The 16,775-nt window shown below is 47.2% G+C and overlaps 1 protein-coding gene across 1 annotated transcript in view; it reads left to right on the forward strand.

The window, feature by feature from the left end:
• Positions 1-8,579: 8,579 nt before the first annotated feature.
• Positions 8,580-16,775, forward strand: part of FNIP2 (folliculin interacting protein 2) — a 74,692-nt gene continuing 66,496 nt past the window's right edge. The window contains exon 1 of the mRNA XM_040418604.1: positions 8,580-8,785. Coding sequence (XP_040274538.1) covers positions 8,700-8,785 — 86 coding nt within the window. The 5' untranslated portion in view covers positions 8,580-8,699. The remainder of the gene's footprint in view (positions 8,786-16,775) is intronic.

Here is a 16,775-nt window from a genome sequence, read left to right on the forward strand (position 1 = left end):
CTGCAGCACTGATGTGCATTCGGACAGAAGCATTGCGCTGCTGTCAGATTACACGCAAGTCGGTGTATGCGGCGCTGCAAGACGAGATTTCTCCTCTGCAGTAAAAGATACGTTTGCCGAGGCATATGAGCTGAGGAGGTGGCGGTGTTCATATACTTTGGCAAACACTTTGTATATATAAAAAAAAAAATCCCGGCAATGATTTATTCATCCACATCGATTGATGTGAATGGAGAAATCTGGTTTGCCAGGGCATACGAGCTGAAGTGGGTATGGATGTTGGGCGGAGCTCCTATGTCCTGGCAGACGCCTTTCCCCTCCTTTTTCTTTTTTTGGCAGAGATTTTTTCATCCACATTGATCGATGCGAATGAAGAAATCTGTGCCGTTCATTTTTTTCTTTCAGCCCAGAGGCTGAACGGAAAAAAAAAATCTCATTACCCGTATGCTCAATATAAGGAGAATAGCAGAAACTCCTAATGCTGGGCATACATGTAATGATTGCGGAGACCCTCAAATGCCAGGGCAGTACAAACACCCCACAAATAACACCATTTTGGAAAGAAGACACCCCAAGGTATTCGCTGAGGGGCTTATTGAGTCCATGAAAGATTGAAATTTTTGTCCCAAGTTAGCGGAAAGGGAGACTTTGTGAGAACAAAATCAAAAAAATCAATTTCCGCTAACTTGTGCCCAAAAATTTTTTTTTCAATGAACTCGCCATGCCCCTCATTGAATACCTTGGGGTGTCTTCTTTCCAAAATGGGGTCACATGTGGGGTATTTATACTGCCCTGGCATTTTAGGGGCCCCAAAGCGTGGGAAGAAGTCTGGTATCCAAATGTCTAAAAATGGCCTCCTAAAAGGAATTTGGGCACCTTTGCCCACCTAGGCTGCAAAAAAGTGTCACACATGTGGTATCTCCGTATTCAGCAGAAGTTGGGGAATATGTTTTGGGGTGTCATTTTACATATACCCATGCTGGGTGAGATAAATATCTTGGTCAAATGCCAACTTAGTATAAAAAAAATGGGAAAAGTTGTCTTTTGCCAAGATATTTCTCTCACCCAGCATGGGTATATGTAAAATGACACCCCAAAACACATTCCCCACCTTCTCCTGAGTACGGAGATACCAGATGTGTGACACTTTTTTGCAGCCTAGGTGGGCAAAGGGGCCCACATTCCAAAGAGCACCTTTCGGATTTCACAGGTCATTTACCTACTTACCAGACATTAGGGCCCCTGGAAAATGCCAGGGCAGTATAACTACCCCACAAGTGACCCCATTTTGGAAAGAAGACACCCCAAGGTATTCCGTGAGGGGCATGGCGAGTTCCTCAAATTTTTTATTTTTTGTCACAAGTTAGTGGAAAATGATGATTTTTTTTTTTTTTTTTTCATACAAAGTCTCATATTCCACTAACTTGTGACAAAAAATAAACATTTCCATGAACTCACTATGCCCATCAGCGAATACCTTGGGGTCTCTTCTTTCCAAAATGGGGTCACTTGTGGGGTAGTTATACTGCCCTGGCATTCTAGGGGCCCAAATGTGTGGTAAGGAGTTTGAAATCAAATTCTGTAAAAAATGACCTGTGAAATCCGAAAGGTGCTCTTTGGAATATGGGCCCCTTTGCCCACCTAGGCTGCAAAAAAGTCTCACACATCTGGTATCTCCGTACTCAGGAGAAGGTGGGGAATGTGTTTTGGGGTGTCATTTTATATATACCCATACTGGGTGAGAGAAATATCTTGGCAAAAGACAACTTTTCCCATTTTTTTATACAAAGTTGGCATTTGACCAAGATATTTATCTCACCCAGCATGGGTATATGTAAAAAGACACCCCAAAACACATTCCTCAACTTCTCCTGAGTACGGGGATACCAGATGTGTGACACTTTTTTGCAGCCTAGGTGGGCAAAGGGGCCCACATTCCAAAGAGCACCTTTCGGATTTCACAGGTCATTTTTTACTGAATTTGATTTCAAACTCCTTACCACACATTTGGGCCCCTAGAATGCCAGGGCAGTATAACTACCCCACAAGTGACCCCATTTTGGAAAGAAGAGACCCCAAGGTATTCGCTGATGGGCATAGTGAGTTCATGGAAGTTTTTATTTTTTTGTCACAAGTTAGTGGAAGATGAGACTTTGTATGAAAAAAAAAAAAAAAAAAAATCATCATTTTCCACTAACTTGTGACAAAAAATAAAAAATTCTAGGAACTCGCCATGCCCCTCACGGAATACCTTGGGGTGTCTTCTTTCCAAAATGGGGTCACTTGTGGGGTAGTTATACTGCCCTGGCATTCTAGGGGCCCAAATGTGTGGTAAGGAGTTTGAAATCAAATTCTGTAAAAAATGACCTGTGAAATCCGAAAGGTGCTCTTTGGAATATGGGCCCCTTTGCCCACCTAGCCTGCAAAAAAGTGTCACACATCTGTTATCTCCGTACTCAGGAGAAGGTGGGGAATGTGTTTTGGGGTGTCATTTTATATATACCCATACTGGGTGAGAGAAATATCTTGGCAAAAGACAACTTTTCCCATTTTTTTATACAAAGTTGGCATTTGACCAAGATACTTCTCTCACCCAGCATGGGTATATGTAAAAAGACACCCCAAAACACATTCCTCAACTTCTCCTGAGTACGGGGATACCAGATGTGTGACACTTTTTTGCAGCCTAGGTGGGCAAAGGGGCCCACATTCCAAAGAGCACCTTTCGGATTTCACAGGTCATTTTTTACTGAATTTGATTTCAAACTCCTTACCACACATTTGGGCCCCTAGAATGCCAGGGCAGTATAACTACCCCACAAGTGACCCCATTTTGGAAAGAAGAGACCCCAAGGTATTCGCTGATGGGCATAGTGAGTTCATGGAAGTTTTTATTTTTTGTCACAAGTTAGTGGAATATGAGACTTTGTAAGAAAAAAAATAAATAAAAAATCATCATTTTCCGCTAACTTGTGACAAAAAATAAAAGGTTCTATGAACTCACTATGCCCATCAGCGAATACCTTAGGGTGTGTACTTTCTGAAATAGGGTCATTTGTGGGGTGTTTGTACTGTCTGGGCATTGTAGAACCTCAGGAAACATGACAGGTGCTCAGAAAGTCAGAGCTGCTTCAAAAAGCGGAAATTCACATTTTTGTACCATAGTTTGTAAACGCTATAACTTTTACCCAAACCATTTTTTTTTTTTTACCCAAACATTTTTTTTTTATCAAAGACATGTAGAACAATAAATTTAGAGCAAAATTTATATATGGATGTAGTTTTTTTTGCAAAATTTGACAACTGAAAGTGAAAAATGTCATTTTTTTGCAAAAAAAATCGTTAAATTTCGATTAATAACAAAAAAAGTAAAAATGTCAGCAGCAAAGAAATACCACCAAATGAAAGCTCTATTAGTGAGAAGAAAAGGAGGTAAAATTCATTTGGGTGGTAAGTTGCATGACCGAGCAATAAATGGTGAAAGTAGTGTAGGTCAGAAGTGTAAAAAGTGGCCTGGTCTTTCAGGGTGTTTAAGCACTGGGGTCTGAAGTGGTTAAACTCCTCTCCCTCTGGCTTGTCATGCTTAGCTGTCCTGGGTAGGTAGGTACTGTGCCCCATACGACCAGAGCGCCTGGTAGGCATCTTCCAGCCACAGCTCCTGCCATGCTAGGTGTTCCAATTTCTTTACCCATTCCTCCCGTGGTTGCTCTCCCAGGAAGGGCATCCGCAGGGCTACTCGCTTCTGCAACAGCTGGTCTTCGTGGGGAGTCTCTCGTCCCGCATATACTCCACAATACCCAGTGCCTGGTACCAAATGCCTTTGCGGACTGCATCTCTGTCATCCATGACACTCTCATCGTACTCCACTGCTGTTTCCATTTTGGTGCTGTCAGGGTCGCTGTACTAGGACATGCGTTGCCCTCAAATTGTAAAATCCATGGAATGGTGTCTCCTGTAGCTGTCCTTCTGGCTGTGGGAACGATCCCGCCGCTTGCCACCAATGTAATGGATCTCCTGACACCCCGACTGGGTACCTCCGTTGATGGATGCTCCACGTATAGCAATCCCCACCACATGAGACGAGGCTCTATGTTGAATGTAAAACAGGAACTCTTTAATGGGTTATTTTTCAGCCTTATATGCAGGTCTCCTAGCAAGGGACACTCCCCCTGGGGCCCTTGTAGAAGACTGTGACAGTTTATATTTTAGCCAATCACATGCATTTACAGTATTGAAACCTTCCCAGCAATTTTACACAAAATCCCCTTCCCTCTGTCTGTAACGCAATCAACAAAATACAATTACCAAAACACATTGGGCTCTGCCTGTGATACAATTACCAAACATAATGGGCTAACTTAATCACTCACAGACAGAAAACACACATTTTTCCCAAAACACAGAAAACACCTCAAAACCCCACATATCCCCATAATGTATACATCCATGGATAGCTCTGATCTGAATGAACAACATATCCAAAAATCACCCAGATCCGAGCAGGGGTTCCCGAATTCCATGGAAATCACATTTGGCCGACCGCAAGCATGTCTTTCCTGCCCAAAACAGTTCCACAGATTTAAGCTGTGCGGCCGGTCTGTCTTCTCCTTCAAAGTTAGTATATGGGCCATAATCCTGAGGCAAGAGGCTGGCAAACAGGCCCCTCCAAAACCCAGCGGCGAGGTTATTTTCGCCACACTTTATTTCTGTCCCACTCTGACATCTTGTATTGTAATGCATTGCCTGTTAGTGTATGACACTGAGTAATATACCAACAGGTTCCCTAGGAGACCCAGCCTAAGGCTGAATCTCGTCGGCTTCCATAGAAGGCAGGTCCCGATGCCATGCAAGGCATCGGGCTGCCCTCGCAAACACCTTCTATGCCACGGTCAGCGCTGACCGTGGAGAGGGTTAAGCCAATGCCGGCGCATACAGCAGGGGCCTGACTATCAGTGACTGCCGGAGCCCTGCACTGTTTGGGCGGGCACGGCATGACGTAATAGTACGTCAAATGGCGGGAAGTCACCTGCCGCTATGACATACTATTACATCATAGGCCAGGAAGGGGTTAATAAGATTTAGCAACCTGACTAAGCTTCATCAGTATTTGTAAAACAAAACCAGGAGCAGAACCTACAGAGAGAGAATATGGTGGAAAGATATGTACGCCTTTCATGGTATGGATGGTTTTGGCAAATACTGAGTCTACATATGGACCGACAAATTGTGAAAGTGCCCTAAATGTAGAGGTACAAGCTGACTACGAGGGCTGGACCCTGCCCGGAAGCATCATCGCAGCACTGCGGGACTACAAGATGTTTCCATGTAAGAGGTTGCTATTAGGGATGAGCGAATGGACTTCGGATGAAACATCCAAAGTCGTTTCGCATAAAACTTTGTTTGAATACTGTACGGAGCGAAGGTAGAATGTATTGGCTCCGATGAGCCGAAGTTATTACTTTACAAAGTCTCATGAGACTTTGCGTAATAACTTCAGAAATTGGTTTCTACGGTAAAATACCTTTTCCCGAACTTGGGTTCGGTTCCAAGTGGTACCTTCCAAGAGCTCCCCCTCCGTACAGTATTCAAACAAGGTTTTATGCGAATCGACTTTGGATGTCTCATCCGAAGTCGATTCGCTCATCCCTAGTTGCTATATCTCTGGGCTGGCCCTCAAGTAACCACTGGATTTCTACCTCCCACTGCAGACACGGTTGCCCATAATATGGTCACAGGACTGAACGTCACTGCCAACCTGTGTTCTGATTGAGGTTCTGTTTCACGGCTTGCAATGGAGCAATAGCATTTTTTTCATTCTGATCTATGTTAAGATCTATACCGGCCCACATTTACTGTCAGTGCGCTAAACGGCACTAAAATGTGGTGCAATTAGGCACATCTAGTTATTTTAATATCCTCTGCACCCAAAGGGGGTGTGGGTCACCAGAAAAGGGGCGGATTCACAGGAAAGGGGTATGGCTGAATATGCCACATTTAGAGTGAAAATTGCGCCACAATTCTGCCTGAAACTAAGGCTACATGCACACGACAGTTGTTTTTTGCGGTCCGCAAATAGCAGATCCGTGCTCCTAATTTTTTTTACATCCACATCCGTTCCATTTGTCCGCAAAGTTTGTAGGTTGTGTTTCCATGTGTCTTCAGTTGGTTTTTTTTTGCGGTCCACAAAAAAGACCACAAGGCTGTAATTCTTGAAATATATACAGGTTTCCCAGCAACCATTCACACAAAAAAAAAGGATGCGGATGACATACGGATGGCTTCCGTTGGTCATCCGTATTTTTTGGCGGACCCATTGACTTCAATGGGTCTACAAAACGTTTATTGCGGACAAGAATAGGACATGCAATACTTTTTTTGCGGACGTGAAACACGGACAGCGGAAGCAGACAAGAAATGGATGAGTCCACCGCATTTTTAACGGATCCATAGAAATGAATGGGAAACCATCCGATCCGCAAAAAAAAAACGGAACGGAGGCCGCAAAAAAACACTGCTGTGTGCATGTAGCCTAAGTCGGACAATAGTTTGGTATAGAGCTAGACAACAGTGTGATACGTCTGGTGCAGGTCTACACTTACGCCTGTAGGATTAGTAAATCTGTCCCACTGTGTTTGCAGCATACATGGGGAGAATTTCCTGACGTATGCCACTATATACGGTATTATAGGCATACAGTACAGTACGTCTCCCATAGGCTGCCTATGAAAAAAACCTCATACTATGCATCTGTATGGAGCAGTTCAGCAGGCTGCACAATTCCCTACAGAACAATAGAAGGTATACAAGCTCAACGGAGGCATGTACACGGGGCCAAGAATCCCACAGATAGACGCTAACGAGTGGTTATAGGAATGCTCGTTACCGTTTATCTTGCGGTGTAAATGTGCCACCGATTACCTGATGAATAAGCAAAATGCTTGTTCATCAAGTAAAATAGATCAGTCATGCGGTCACAAAAATAGCAGTGGTCTCCTCCACAAGTAAGCAGGTTATTGCTGGGAAGGAACGACTCCTTCCCGACAATCGCCCGCTGTGTCGTCCCGTGTAAAGGGACCTTTCTGCTCTAACCCCTCAAGAAAATTGTATCTTCACAGTTCTGTTCAGTTGCCTTGGGTTACAACTGGCCCGGTTTCGTTGGCCATACCACCCATGTAGAGCGGTTATATAATTACTGACGATCATGCCATCAACATTTGCAACGGGCGCCTCCCCCTAGGGCCCTTAATAGATGTATGACACGCGTCCCAGGTGTAGGAATGCCGAGTGGTATAGTGCGGCCTAAAATGTCCCTTCATGTGTGTCATGGTGCTCCTACCTGGATACAGCTGGACCCCAGGCTTTGGCTCCGAAGCAATAAATAGGGGGAATAATTGAGGAATTTAAAAGAAAGATTGAGCCCAGACCTTGTATGTAGTTGAACAGCAGCTTTACTTGAATAAACGTTAACCAGAAACAATTTTCAGGCTTTGTCTTGGTCCCAGCAGGCTTTAGCATTAAAACTGGCAGGCAAACTCCACTCTGCTATTTCTCTCTGACTCTGCTGTATTGACAGGCTGGCTGTATAACTCAGCTTCTTCTGTATGCTGCACATCACTTTGTCTGACTCTAGGTTATGCCAGGGAACTTTCCTCCTGGCTCCTGAGACTTCAAGCTTTGGCCTCCATGTGAGGGTGCTCTGGCTGGCTTGGGCACGTCCAGCAGAGACGTGCCCTGCACACCTTCCCCTAGGAGTGGGTAAGCTAGACTGACTAGGAACTGGGACCCACCCTTCCTGCAGGAAATGGGACTCGCCCACTTCTTCACAGAGATGGGGGCGTTAGAATGGAATGGAAGGTTCCATTCTATCTAACTGGAGCTTTGCCATGTTTGCTGCCACCTGCTGGTGAACCAGGCACATTACATATGAACAATTACACAACAAAATAGAAATGCACAGCGTTGAGGACCCGGAATAAATACATAAGATGACATGGGGTTAGACCATTAGAGATAGTCGCAGGGTGCAGGAGTGGTAATGCCACTCTGGGGCGTTACACACGTCTGTCAGGCCTCATGCACGCAGCTGTTGGCGTTTTGCGGTCTGGGGGCAGGGGTGACTTGTCCCTATTTTACCAACTATTAGTAACTATGCCATTGGTCCGCGCAGAGCAAATTGGAGCATCGGCTTGAATTTCCCCACAGAAATCGCTCAGTCAAGCAAATGGGTCTGCGGGAAGTTCGCTAAACACTACTGAACTTGTAAATGATAATAACATTGTTAATTTCTTTAAAAAAAATAAAAATTGAAAAAAAAATTCCAATTTAGAACGCGGTCAGTGTTGCCCCCTGATCCTAGAGCTCTATGGATACCCTACGTGTGCCATGGTGGCAGGAAGGAGTCTCCCCGATGATGACGTCATGCCCTGGATGACATCACACCGCCAGGTCCTCTGCACGTGGTGGGGGGGGGGGGGGGGTGTCCCCCTAGAATCAGTGGTGCTGCCTGGCCCCGCCCCTCCGTCTTCCCGGGCCCTCCTCCTCCCTCCCCCAGTCACATGAGCCGCGGCTCCATGCAGGAGATAAAGCACTGTTCTCCCACCATGGCGGGCGGCAGCGGGCGAGGGCTCTCCCCGGCCCCGGGGGTCCTACACGGCGGGCACCGGAGAACGTGCTAGGAGCGGCTGCGATGTGTCACCACCATGGCTCTTCTCCATAGGCTTTTCAGCAAGAGGACCAGCAGTGCCGCGGTACCCGGCAGAGGTGCCAAGGAGGGAGCCGCGTTCAGGTGACTAGTGGGGGTGTCTGATGGCAGTACAGGTGGTGCTGGCTGGCATTGCCATGTCTCACGTCATATTTGGGATCCCCCCAGCCATTTCTCCTGATGCCCCTAGCATGGCAGTGTTCACACCTTCAGGAATAGATGAGGACGCTCCACATCCATACGGTGGAAGTAATCAGCGTCGATCGTGAATGGTCCTGTGTCATTGACTGCAGATCCACCGCAGACATCGCTGTCCTCCTTGGATTTCTGCTGCCAATTCACTTTTATGTGCGTGCTGGGAGTTGTAGTCCCAACAGCAGGAATAGCGTTGGCTGCTGACCCCTGCTCTGTGTGGTTATGGAAGGACAATCCTTAAAGGGGATGTCCAATAGGTGCAGGTATCCCCTCAATGCTCCTCACTTGCTTGGCTATTTGCAAAAGTCCTCTAGAAGTGTATGGAGAGCGCTGCGCAGGCGCGGCCACCTCGCCATTCTTGAATGGGAGCATCGCTGCCGTAACCAGGTCCATCCACTACACCGGGGATCAGCAACCTTCGGCACTCCGGCTGTTGTGAAACTACAATTCCCAGCAGGCTGCATTCATTTCTATGAGAGTTCTTAGAAGAGCAGAGCGATATGCATGCTGGGAGTTGTAGTTTCACAACAGCTGGCGTGTCGGCGGTTACCAACCCCTGCACTACACAGTGGACGGAGATCCGTGCTTCCATGGCCACCCAAAGGCCATGGCCTCCCGTCCAGTCTGACATCAGGAGGGGAGAGACGTCCCTGCACGCTGAGTGGTACTGTTGCCTTGGTAACCATACAGCGCCCGCAGAATATTCTGTACAGGTGTGTAGTTATTAGAATGGGACTCGTGCGCCCAGTGTACAGAAGCTGATTGAACCTTAAGCGACACTAATGTAATAGGGGTGATTTATATGTTTTTCAGACTAGTCACCAAGCCCAATAATTATCTGTACAGATTACTTTTCAGCAGTCTTATCATTATCATCATGGACAGGATTACACTGACAGGTACCACCTACGTATTGATAACATAGAATCCACCAATAGGTGATATCAACGGTTATCTGCTACTCCTTTCTGCACAGGTCACAGAGAAGTCTAGAAAAGTAGTCAATGAGGTCCCTCCTGCCCATTGTCTCTATGGCCCACAGTGGCTGCTGTAAAGCAAATCTCTAAATGCTGTTAACAGCTCAGTCAATATGGCGATTTGGCCGACCCGAAAATGCCGCGATTATATATGAAGGGGCCCCGCGCACATAACTGGCTTTGCGTGTAAAGTATTTTACTAGTGTGTGAAACAATCTCTCTCCTATTGATAACATGGCCGCCTCTGTACTCACTGTCACTATGAATGCACTACAGCGAGCGGGACCGGCGGCGCGTGTCTGACGTCACTTAGTAACGCTCCTGCTTCTTGAAGTGGGAGGAGCGTTACTAAGTGACGTCAGACACGCGCCGGCCGGCCAGCTCGCTGTAGTGCATTCATAGTGACAGTGAGTACAGAGGCGGCCATGTTATCAATAGGGGAGAGCTTGTTTCACACACTAGTAAAATACTTTACACACAAAGCCAGTTATGTGCGCCGTTTAGGACACATGAGGGGACACATAGGGCCATGAGGGGGACCAGCATAAGATGCTATATGTGTGTCTTATGCTGGCCCCCCTCATGGCCCTATGTGTCATAGCACACATCCCCCATAACACTGTCCTCCACGGATCCACCCCATAACACTGTCCTCCACAGATGCCCCATAACACTGTCCTCCACAGATGCCCCATAACACTGTCCTCCACAGATGCCCCATAACACTGTCCTCCACAGATGCCCCATAACACTGTCCTCCACAGATGCCCCATAACACTGTCCTCCACAGATGCCCCATAACACTGTCCTCCACAGATGCCCCATAACACTGTCCTCCACAGATGCCCCATAACACTGTCCTCCACAGATGCCCCATAACACTGTCCTCCACAGATGCCCCATAACACTGTCCTCCACAGATGCCCCATAACACTGTCCTCCACAGATGCCCCATAACACTGTCCTCCACAGATGCCCCATAACACTGTCCTCCACAGATGCCCCATAACACTGTCCTCCACAGATGCCCCATAACACTGTCCTCCACAGATGCCCCATAACACTGTCCTCCACAGATGCCCCATAACACTGTCCTCCACAGATGCCCCATAACACTGTCCTCCACAGATGCCCCATAACACTGTCCTCCACAGATGCCCCATAACACTGTCCTCCACAGATGCCCCATAACACTGTCCTCCACAGATGCCCCATAACACTGTCCTCCACAGATGCCCCATAACACTGTCCTCCACAGATGCCCCATAACACTGTCCTCCACAGATGCCCCATAACACTGTCCTCCACAGATGCCCCATAACACTGTCCTCCACAGATGCCCCATAACACTGTCCTCCACAGATGCCCCATAACACTGTCCTCCACAGATGCCCCATAACACTGTCCTCCACAGATGCCCCATAACACTGTCCTCCACAGATGCCCCATAACACTGTCCTCCACAGATGCCCCATAACACTGTCCTCCACAGATGCCCCATAACACTGTCCTCCACAGATGCCCCATAACACTGTCCTCCACAGATGCCCCATAACACTGTCCTCCACAGATGCCCCATAACACTGTCCTCCACAGATGCCCCATAACACTGTCCTCCACAGATGCCCCATAACACTGTCCTCCACAGATGCCCCATAACACTGTCCTCCACAGATGCCCCATAACACTGTCCTCCACAGATGCCCCATAACACTGTCCTCCACAGATGCCCCATAACACTGTCCTCCACAGATGCCCCATAACACTGTCCTCCACAGATGCCCCATAACACTGTCCTCCACAGATGCCCCATAACACTGTCCTCCACAGATGCCCCATAACACTGTCCTCCACAGATGCCCCATAACACTGTCCTCCACAGATGCCCCATAACACTGTCCTCCACAGATGCCCCATAACACTGTCCTCCACAGATGCCCCCACATAACGGCGTCCTCCACAGATGCCCCCACATAACGGCGTCCTCCACAGATGCCCCCACATAACGGCGTCCTCCACAGATGCCCCCACATAACGGCGTCCTCCACAGATGCCCCCACATAACGGCGTCCTCCACAGATGCCCCCACATAACGGCGTCCTCCACAGATGCCCCCACATAACGGCGTCCTCCACAGATGCCCCCACATAACGGCGTCCTCCACAGATGCCCCCACATAACGGCGTCCTCCACAGATGCCCCCACATAACGGCGTCCTCCACAGATGCCCCCACATAACGGCGTCCTCCACAGATGCCCCCACATAACGGCGTCATCCACAGATGCCCCCACATAACGGCGTCATCCACAGATGCCCCCACATAACGGCAAATAGATCTCTAGCACAATTCCCTTTAAAATATTGCATCGCATATCGTTATCGCAATTTTTAGGGCCCTAATCGCAATCGCACAAAATTCCCATATCGGGCAGCCCTAGTCCCTACATGCATGATTTTCCGCTGGCGGTTTTTATTGACTGAAAAAAAGGCAGCTTACACATTTTCTGTGCTGCGTGCAGTTTTTATGACATTTTCAGCGTGTTTTTATTTCTCTAAACAACTTTGTGAACCAATTTTTTTTTCTGTTTTAGAGAAGATGTCAAAACGCTAGAGGCTTCAGCATGCTAACCCCAGAATCAAAAAAAATCCAGCAACGACCCCATTATTTTTATTGGATCACCACTACACTTCAGTGCCCCTGCGATCCTGGACGCAATTAGTGTCTCTGTGTAGCGTACCCTTAAAGAGGGTTATCTAACCTCTTTAATGCCCCCCAAAATGCCCGGGCACCTCATACAGGTTATACTTACCCCACTTCCCGGCACCCACATTGCTCCTGATGCCTGCATGGCCGCAACTGCATCTCCGCTAAGAGGTTTGCCTGTCCCCCCCCCCCCCCCCATCGCAACAGGGAGATGCAGCAGCAGCTGTGCAGGCATCAGGAGAGAGACGCAGGTGACAGGGTGCGGGGTATGTATAACCTGTATGAGGTACCCCGGCATTTTCGGGGTTAGATAACACCCTTTAAGGGTACTCTACACAGCGACACTAATTGCGTCCAGGATTGTAGGGGCATTGAAGTGTAGTGGTGATCCCATAAAAATTAATGGGGTCATTGCTGGATTTTTTTTTTTTGATTCTGGGATTACAATCGTGGCACGCCTGCGATTCACACTGCAACCCCATTCATTTCTACGAGATCACCATTAGGGCTCATTCACACGAATGTGTGCTGCCCGTTGCCGTACTGCGGTCCGCATTTGCGGATCCGCAATACACGGGCACCGTTCCGTGTGCATGCCGCATCACTGATGCAGACCAAGTCACTTCAGTGGGTCCGCAAATCTGGAGATGCGGAACGGAACACTACGGAAGCTATACGGAGTGCTTCCTGGGGTTCCGTTCCGTGCCTCCGCAACGCAAAAAGATAGAGCATGTTCTATCTTTTTGCGGAACGGAAGGATTACGGACCCATTCAAGTGAATGGGTTGGTGATCCCCATGCGGCTGGGCCATGATCGGTGCCCGTGCATTGTGGACCGCAACTTGCGGTCCACAGCACGGGCTTCACACGGTCGTGTGAACAAGCCCTTAGGCCTCTTGCACACGACCGTATGGCTTTTTCAGTTTTTTGCGGAACGGAACAGCTGGCCCCTGATAGAACAGTACTATCCTTGTCCGTTATGCGGACAATAATAGGACATGTTCTATCTGTAAACGGAAGGCATAAGGAGCACCTTCCGTTTTTTTGCAGGTCCAATTAAATGAATGGTTCCATATACGGAACCAGGGCTGTGGAGTCGGAGTCGAGGAGTCGGAGACAATTTTGGGTACCTGGAGTCGGCAAAAATGAACCTACTCAGACTCCTACAAATTTTAAATTGGAAAAAATTAAAAAAAGAAAGTTTAAATGTCCCAATTCACAAAAAGTTATAATTAATTACTTCTCTACTGTAAGAATAAAGGCCAATGCATGCAGTGCGTCACAATACCGCAAAACAAACACGTTAAGTGACCGTGAAGAAGCATGCTTTTCATATGCTTCACTATATGGCACGCAACGCACAGTTAAGGAGCGGCAATACTTAGGCCTCTTTCACACGGGCGTTGCGAGAAAAGGTGCGGGTGCGTTGCGGGAACATGCGCGATTTTTCCGCGCGAGTGCAAAACATTGTAATGCGTTTTGCACTCGCGTGAGAAAAATCGCGCATGTTTGGTACCCAAACCCGAACTTCTTCACAGAAGTTCGGGCTTGGGATCGGTGTTCTGTAGATTGTATGTATTATTTTCCCTTATAACATAGTTATAAGGAAAAATAATAGCATTCTAAATACAGAATGCATAGTACAATAGGGCTGGAGGGGTTAAAATAAAATAAAAAATAATTAAACTCACCTTAATCCACTTGCTCGCGCAGCCGGCATCTCTTCTGTCTCCTTCTTTGCTGATTGCAGGAAAAGGACCTGTGGTGACGTCACTCCGGTCATCACATAGTCTGTCGCATGATCTTTTACCATGGTGATGGATCATGTGATGACTGGAGTGACGTCACCACAGGTCCTTTTCCTGCAATCAGCAAAGGAGGAGACAGAAGAGATGGCGGCTGCGGGATCAAGTGGATTAAGGTGAGTTTAATTTTTAATTATTTTTTTTTTAACCCCTCCAGCGCTATTTTACTATGCATTCTGTATTCAGAATGCTATTATTTTCCCTTTATAACCATGTTATAAGGGAAAATAATAATGATCGGGTCTCCATCCCGATCGTCTCCTAGCAACCGTGCGTGAAAATCGCACCGCATCCGCACTTGCTTGTGTATGCTTGCGATTTTCACGCAGCCCCATTCACTTCTATGGGGCCTGCGTTGCGTGAAAAACGCACAAAATAGAGCTTGCTGCGATTTTCACGCAACGCACAAGTGATGCGTGAAAATCAGCGCTCATGTGAACAGCCCCATAGAAATGAATGGGTCCTGATTCAGTGCGGGTGCAATGCGTTCAACTCGCGCATCGCATCTGCGCGGAAATCTCGCCCGTGTGAAAGAGGCCTAAGGCTGGGTTCAGACCTGAGCGTATTTGATATGCGCGTTTTTATGCGCGTTTTTTGCAATAGTAAACGCGCGTTTGACGCGCGTTTGTGTGATTGACTGCAGTGTCCTATGGCCACAAACGCGCGTCAAAACACCCCAAAGAAGCTCAAGAACTTGTTTAAGCGTAGGGCGTTTTTCAGCGCATTCAAACACGCTGTAAAACGCTCAAGTGAGAACCAGGGCCATAGGGAAGCATTGGTTTTCATGTGTTGAGCGTTTTACAGCGCGTTTGAACGCGCTGTAAAGCGCTCAAGTGTGAACCCAGCCTAAGGGTCCATTCACACGTCTGTAGTGTATTGCGGATCCGCAATACACCCGGCTGGCACCCCCATAGAACTGCCTGTTCTTGTCCGAAATTGCGGACAAGAATAGGACATGTTCTATTTTATTTCCGAAGCCGCTGACCGGAAGTTCGGGGGCCCCGCTCCGGAAATGCCGATGCAGACAGCACATTGTGTGCTGTAAGCATCCATTTCTGCCCCATAGAGAATGAATGGGTCCGCACCCGTTACGGATAATTGCAGAACGGGTGCGGACACATTCTACGGACGTGTGAATGGACCCTTAATGATGTGTTCATTGATAACTTTGACCCGGGGTAGATTTTGGGGTGCAGAGATGTATAATGGGGTCTCTGGGAATAGGTAGCCTTGTCACATAGCCCTGGCATATACAGAGGTGTCCATAGATTTGGGTCTCCAGACATTACCCCTTGTCGCAGGCTTGGTGCGGAGCGCTGCTCTGAGGACATGAGGCAGCTATGTGCTGTGTGGTCACCCCTTTATTTGAAGGCATGCCGTATAATAAGACTCTTCCCCCAGTGATGGCGGCCTGTCTGAGATGCTCATGTCTGTATTCCAGCGGTTTTGTACATGAGCCCCCCACTGCCTCCAGTTTCTTAAGTGAGATATATTGAGGGTTCTTTTAATGTTACTAATTGTGGCATCTTTCATCAGACTTAACCCCTAGAATGTTGCGCGTGTAGCGGGCACCTTAGCCGCAGGGTTTCTGCTGTTTCAAATTTACCCCCTCAGATGCCATGATCAAATGTGAACACTGCATCTAAGGGGTCCGGAAGCAGGCGCCACGCATCCCGCGCCATAACAGCGCTTCTCGGCTTAGATCACGGAACCTGTTACCGTATAGTAAGAGCTCAAATCCTCAAGCAAGCTTCTGTAGCCATTACTAGGATATACCAATACAGGCCAGCAGGTGGCAGCATTGTATTTTTATATTGTAGACGAAGTGTTCTATGATGGCTGTTTAGCCATCACAGAACACAATGGGCGATCTAATGATTGCCAGTTATAGTCGCCTTATACTCCTTTTCATCAAAATACATACACATTAAAAAAACACACATCATGGGTATCACTGTGTGCAAAAACACCTGTGGGTTTAAATATAACTATTTATCCAATACGGCGAAGGGGGTAATGAAAAAAAATATAAGTGGCCATTTTTTTTGTCACTTCACTTCCCCAAAAAATGTTAAGTGATCAAAAAGTCACGCACACTTCAAAATGGTATGACAGAAAAGTACAGATTGCCCCGCAAAAAATGAGCCCTTGTACATCCCTGTAGACATAATTACAATAAAGTTATAGGGGTCAGAATATGGAGATGAAAAGAAAAATGTAATTTTTTTTTTTAAAAGGTGTTTATTTTTTAATCCGTATTACAATGCAAGAAAAACTATATAAACGTGTTATCATTGTAATGTTACTGACCTGGAGAATGAAGGTAACAGGGCAATTTTACCTCCTCGAGAATGCCATAAAAAAAACTAATACCATAAAACTGTGGCAGAATT

This window comes from Bufo bufo, chromosome 2 (assembly GCF_905171765.1).
Source record: "Bufo bufo chromosome 2, aBufBuf1.1, whole genome shotgun sequence".
Lineage (NCBI taxonomy): Eukaryota > Metazoa > Chordata > Amphibia > Anura > Bufonidae > Bufo > Bufo bufo.